General features: G+C 33.6%; 1 protein-coding gene across 1 annotated transcript; it reads left to right on the top strand.

Moving 5' to 3' along the window:
* Positions 1-5811: 5811 nt before the first annotated feature.
* CTAM01_06639 (uncharacterized protein) lies at positions 5812-6639 on the top strand (the record flags this gene model as incomplete). Its single annotated transcript, XM_060522666.1, has 2 exons — positions 5812-5900; positions 5955-6639. 2 exons carry the CDS (start codon positions 5812-5814, stop codon positions 6637-6639), a joined length of 774 nt encoding a protein of 257 aa, XP_060382925.1.
* Between the last annotated feature and the right edge of the window lie 63 nt (positions 6640-6702).

Below are 6702 nucleotides of genomic sequence, written 5' to 3'. Positions count from 1 at the left end.
ATCTTTTATAATATTCCTATTTATTATTATTTAATAATTTACTAAATAGTCGTTTATTTTATTTATTTATAATTATTTATCTTATTTATTTATGGGCGTCCGTTTTTTATTTTATTATATAATCATAGTTACGTAACTTATTTATAGTTTTCTTAATTTAAGAGGAGTTATCTTAAGTCCGTACTTTTATATATATAGTATAATAGCTACTATAGGTCCTATAGGGCGGGACCCTAGCCTTATTATACGTATTAAGTCGTAATAAAACTATTTAAAAATAGAAAATTTATTAGTATCCTTATTATAGGGTAGCTAGTTCGAACCGTGGGTTAACGAAGAGATTAATTAAACTATATAAATTTTTATATAAATATAAAAAGGAGGTTCTAATTATAAGTTAGGCTAACTACGATAATTATAAATAGGGCCCCTAATTAGCCCCTATGTAGTTAGTTATATACCGCGGTTAAATTAAATTTTTAATTTAATACTAACTTTTTTTTTTTTTTTTAATTTACTTATTATAGTTAGAAATATAATTCGACCTCGGGCCCGTTTACTAAGTCGTCTCTTTTTTCCCTTTTTCTCTACTCTTTTTATATAACCTATCCCTCTATTCGTATATTAACTTTTTTATTATTTATAAATTACTTTAACTCCTTATTAAGTACTATTTTTATAAAAGTATTAGCGAGGTTATTATCTTTATTAATCTAACGTATTTTAAAAATCTTACGTTTTTTATATAATTACTTAAGGGCTATAATATTAATTATAAGCCTCTTTTTTTTTATTGTTCTTAATTTAATAAGGTATTTATATAATAAATAAGAATCGGTATAAATAATTATTAAAATTAATAAAAAGTTAAGTTAATTAATAATCCTCCTTAGCGTTATTAAAATTATATAAGTAAAATTAATACTATTAACTATATTATAAACTTCTAACGCTAGGATATTTTTTATTACTTATTTATTTTTAATTAATAAGTAGTAAATTATATTACTATATATAATAAATTCGCTCTTACCTATACTCTTATTAATTAAAATAATAATATACTTTAATTATAAAATAAGGTCGTTATTATTTATAAATAACTTATTAACGAAGATATAAAGTTTATTAATAATAAGGTTAATTAAGTAATAAACGAGGCCTCGATCGAGATTTATTTATTACTACTTAAGCTACTTATTAAATACCTCGACGTCTCGTTCGTTTAGCTCTATAACTTATACTATTTTAACATAGTTAAAAGTCGCCTCGGGCTAGTATATATTTATAATATATACTCCTTATATGAGCTTAGCTTTATATTATTTTTTAATATTAATTACGTTTAGGTTAATAAGGGTAATTTTCTTACCCTACCCCTTTTATTAAAAAATAATAGTTTCCCTTTTAATTATAAGAATTCTATTATTAAATATTAATAAGTTATTCGTTATAAGGACCTCTTTTAGCTTCGTTATAAAGCCCGTTTTTTAAAGCTCCTTATCCTCTTTTTTTATAAAGTTAATATTAAATAGGCTTAATATATTATTAGTTTATATTTTAATAATTCTAAATTATTTACTTTCTTATTTAAAAACTAATAAGTACGGGTCGTACGTAGATATAACTATTAATAATTAATTAATATAAAAATCGTAATATATAGCTTATTAATAAGTACCCGATTTTATAAGCCTATATAGTAGTTTAAGTACTTTAATAATCGTATTTTCTAAGTATTTACTAGCTATTTTCTTTAATAAATAGGCTAGGATTTTCTTTATAAGCCCTATAACCGATTAAGTATAGGCCTAAGTAATATTATAGCTCTAAATTTCGTATTCCTTTTTTTATAATAATACTATTAGTATTATTATTAATTATTAACTATAGCGCTATACTATAAGTAATTAGGTAAGTAGTATTACCTTTTTAACGTTATCGTACCCCTAAATTATATACTTAGATTTTTTGTATAGTTAGGGTATTCCTTTTCCCTTAATTTTACGTACTATTTATAATTTAAATATATAAAGATTTTTATATTTTTTGGGGTTATAAAAGATAAATTAATAGACCCCTCGATTATATAGAATATCTACTTTAATAAGATCTAATCCCTTATATAGCTTTTTAATAGTTATAATAATGCTTTCTTTACGTAATTTAACTACTAGCTCGAAATTAGCTTTTTTTTTATTATATAAAAAGTATTAATTACCTCGTCGCTAATAATAAATTGCCGCGTTAGGGCTTATTATTATAGTTTTTTATAACGTCTTATTAGTAATATTAGTACCCTTTTAGTAATTTCTTTTTCCTTATCGTTTATTAGTATTACTATAACGATTTTATTAAGGATAATTTCTTATACCTCTATTACTAGTTATATAGTTTCCCCTAGCTCTTTTTCTTTTTATAAATTAGAAATTACTTTAATAAGATCTATATAATATAGTTTAATTATAGTAATTAATACTTCGAATAACTAGTTATAATCTCTTATAACTATGTAAAAACGCTTATTAATAGAAATTAATTTATATAGCCTAGCCTATTACTAAATAATTTTATACTAAACTCGTATATCTAAATTTAGAAATATATCTAAATTAGCTCCTATATCGGGCCTATTACGTATAGTAATTACTTTATTAACTTACTTTTTTATATTTACTTTATATAGCGCTTATATTACTTTTTTAATTACTCGGGCTTGCGCTAAGAGCTTAGTATAAAAAAAGAGCTCTTTAATAGCTTTCTAGAGGATTCTTTTCCTTTCCCCTTAGAGCTATATCTTTTTAGCCTTTTTTTAAGCTAATTATAACTTTAATAAGAGGTTATAAAACTATTTTAAAATAGCTACTTTTTTCTTATATTAATTTCCGAGATTTATAATATTCTTAACTCGATATTATTAAGACCTCTAAGTCTCCTTTTCTCTTATTAAACTATCCTTTATATTATATTCTTAAGTAATACTCAGGAGGTAATTAAGGGGGCTATAAGGAAATTATTTAAATTATAAGCTTTAAGGTTATATTTATAAAATCCTCGTAATATTAAGCCTTTTTATATATTATAAATTTTTTAACTTAATAACTCTTATATAGGTTCTTATTATACTTATTAAGAATATTTATATTTAAAGATCCTTTTTTTTAATTATATAGTATTTTTTTATATTATATTATTAAACTTATTTATTACGCTAATTAATTAGGTAAGTAGCCGTTACGTAGGTAATTTTTTTTATTAATTTAGCTAGTTAATCTTTAATTACGGGCCGGCTATAAAAAAATTATTTAATAAAAAAGCTACTTAAAATAATAATAAAAAACTAGTTATTTAAGTAGTTTTATTAATTAATATAGTTTAATATAGTAAATACTAATTTTTTATAAGTAATAAAGGGCTATGATTACTTAATTCCGTACGGTATTTAAGAATTACCTCTTTTTTTATTTATTTTTATAAAGTTAATTAGTACGAATTTCCTATCCCGTATGGTATTAAAAAGTCGTTTTTTTTACGTAGTAAGATACTTTACTAATTTATAATAATAAAATTTAATTATTAATTAGTATTAGTATCCTTATTATAAGATAGCTAGTTCGAACCGTAAGTTAATAAAAAGATTAATTAAATTATATAAATTTTTACGTAAGTATAAAAAGGAGGTTTTAATTATAGGTTGGGCTAGTTATAATAATTATAAATAGGGCCCCTAATTAGCCCCTGTGTAGTTAGCCGTATGCCGCGGTCGAATTAGACTTCTAATTTAATATTATTTAAATAAATATTTAATTTAAATAATATATTTTTATATTAAAAAATATAAGCCTAGCTCTTTTAAATTATTTTTAAGTATTTCTTTTTTAGTTACTTTAAAAAAAACAAAAACAAATACTCTTTCTTATTACTATATTAAAATCTAAACTTTTAATATTCTTTTTTTTAACAAGCTGCTATATATGGGTTATTTATTATTAAGTAAGGCTAGTAAAGACGGGGTGTGTTTAGAAGTGACTCCGGCTACTTGGTACTAAAATAATAGCAATAGTTCTGCCAAAATGAAAATGCCGGCGTGGGGGATTATTCACCATAGATGGTTTTCCGTTACCCGCCATTCACACCGAGACTAAGTCGCATTGCATATCGATCTCATGCTCACATGCACCCACCGCATTTTTGAACCTCGCTAACGCTAGATTTGGTTGGTGGAAGGCACATTACTCAATCACATGTTGTGGATTCTGTGCATATCTCAGCTTGGATGAAGAAGAAAGCTCAGATGGCTTTCGAGGACCGATTTCAGAGCTTAGTCAGCATCACTTCGAACAAGAATAGTAGAGATTAGCTCTGGCCGATTCAGAAATGCCTACCGCTGAGAAAAGTCGGTAAAATTCGGACGAGCTGCATGAACTCGATGTGGAAGTCTTTTTGATGCACGAGAAACCCTGGGAAAGGTCGGAAAGCCATTATCCATCTTTGGAAGTTTCATAAGTGAGTACATTCAACTCCCCTGCGGTAGGCGTATCATTTGAAAGTTATGGCTGTCGTGGGACCCATAGGTTCTGTCGGATTCTATCAAGCAGCATGTCAAATGCAGTCTTGAGTTGAAGTTTCATCTTTCGTTCATAAGCTATTAAGCCTGTATGTAAAATGGTGTGCAACATGACCAAGCTGCGGTATGCACGTCAAGAAGATGGTGGTGATCGCAATACTCGCAGGGAACTGGTGGGGAAGTCTGCGAATCTTGGACTGATAGCTGACGTTTACCCCTATGCTGCCCAAGACGTAAGAGGCGGCATCTATCAGCGAGCGGTGATGCGATGAAGTTAGCCTCCTTGAATGGAAAGTCTTACTTACCGCGAAACAGTCTCACTCTGGAGTCTGGTCTACTAGTGCAAGTGCAGTAAGAGTGTAAGTCAAAATCTATGCTGAGTAACGAAATAGAGAACCACTGGAGTTTGTGGCAAGCCTTGACAACCAGCTGGCCCTTGATTGGTCGTAAGGCAGCGTGCGATGGGCATTAACAAGCATGAAGTCACTTGAATCTGCCGAAGGATAATGGAGCTGATATTCCTCAGGAAGCTTTCTAGTGAAGCAGCGAGTATCCCAGTCTCGCCGACAGCTAATAGAGTGGACTGGTGATGCAGGCAATTTATTGCCGAGTCAGCTGCTCTGGCTCGGGGAACGACTCTGAATATCGTACAAAAAGAAGAGTTCAGATGGTCCTCGTCGGAGAATTTGATCAGGGTTGCCTCGAATTCTATGCCAGCCGCTTCCAGGCCCTGTCGAGTCGCGCACATCAGGATGGTCGGCGGTGCCAACAACCGGTCTCCGCCACTGGACTGTGCATCCTGACACCCACCTCATTGGTTGAATCCTTGACAAAAATTGCCTTTTTGAAGAGGCAGATAGCATAATAGCATAATAGACTTCGGGCAACACGAACTGCTCATGCTAGGTATCTTCGAAGAACGAACTGTTGGAGACGGAGCACCGGAATGACGCGATCCATTGGGGAAGGTCAAAATCAGTAGGCAGAGTGGGAAGAAACTGGTCAATCAACGGACCGTAGCTTTCGAAGGTATGCAGATACGACTACTTAAAGGATGTTCTCCTCGACCTTTATCAATTGATCTATCTCCCTATTCATCATCATCACTCATCTTTCATCCTTGGTCTTTCCTCGACCTAATACCTCTTAATTGCTTGTAAGACGGTCATCAACAACATATACTTATATACCGAAAGAAGATAATCCCCGAGAAACCTTGGTTTAGTTATACTGTCAGGTACACAATGCGCTTCTCCAAGTCTCTTATCATCATGGTGGCAGCGACCATGGGTGCGAATGGCGCGCCATCTAGCATCGACTCACGCGAGCAAAGGTACGTGGCGATCATAAACTCGTTGACCTAGGATATCAAGCTAATATGACGTAGCGCTATTATTCAGCCAGCCCTAGTGACTCGACAGGCTCCTCCAGCTGTTCCAGTTGCTGCTCCTCCTGCTTCTGCTCCCGTCACGCAGGCAGAAGGCGACAAGAAGGGAGAAGACAAGAAGAAGGGCGATGGCGAGGGAGACCGCAATGGGGCGGACCGTGACGGAGATCGTAACGGTGGTGACCGTGGCGGACGTGACGGAGATCGCGACGGCGACCGAGACTGCCGTGCAGAAGATCGTGGGCGTGACAGAGACGGAAGATCGTGTTGTGTGCGAGGAGGACGTGGAGGAGGGCGCGATGGTGACCGCGAGGGCGATCGTAAGGTGGCTCGCGAGGACCGCAATGGAGATCGTAACGGAGATCGCGATGGTGACCGCAGCGGCGGTGATCGAGGTGGACGGGATGGTGACCGCAATGGTGACCGTGAGTGCTTCCGGGATGGTGATCGCGGTGGTCGCGGTGGCGATGGTGAGAGACGTCCTCCTCCTCCTCCCCCGGCCGGTCCTCCGGGCTTCCCCGCTCCGTTCCCCGCCCCGGTCCAACCCCGCCCCGGTTTCCCCGGCGCCTACCCCCCTGGCTTCCCTGGCGCGTTCCCTCCTGGACCTCCTCCTCGTGGCCCTGATGGAGATCGAGATGAGGACAAGAAAAAGCCTGCCGAGGACAAGAAGCCTATCCCAGCATAAATCATTATTCCCCCTGATTGTCGACTGACTGGTTGTACTCACTTCCGGTTTAAGGGTATTTTG

Source organism: Colletotrichum tamarilloi (assembly GCF_030869305.1).
Source record: "Colletotrichum tamarilloi strain Tom-12 chromosome Unknown Scaffold_18.1, whole genome shotgun sequence".
In the NCBI taxonomy this organism is placed as follows: Eukaryota; Fungi; Ascomycota; class Sordariomycetes; order Glomerellales; family Glomerellaceae; genus Colletotrichum; species Colletotrichum tamarilloi.
Note: the sequence above shows the minus strand (reverse complement) of the source record. Positions and strands in the feature narration are given on the sequence as shown.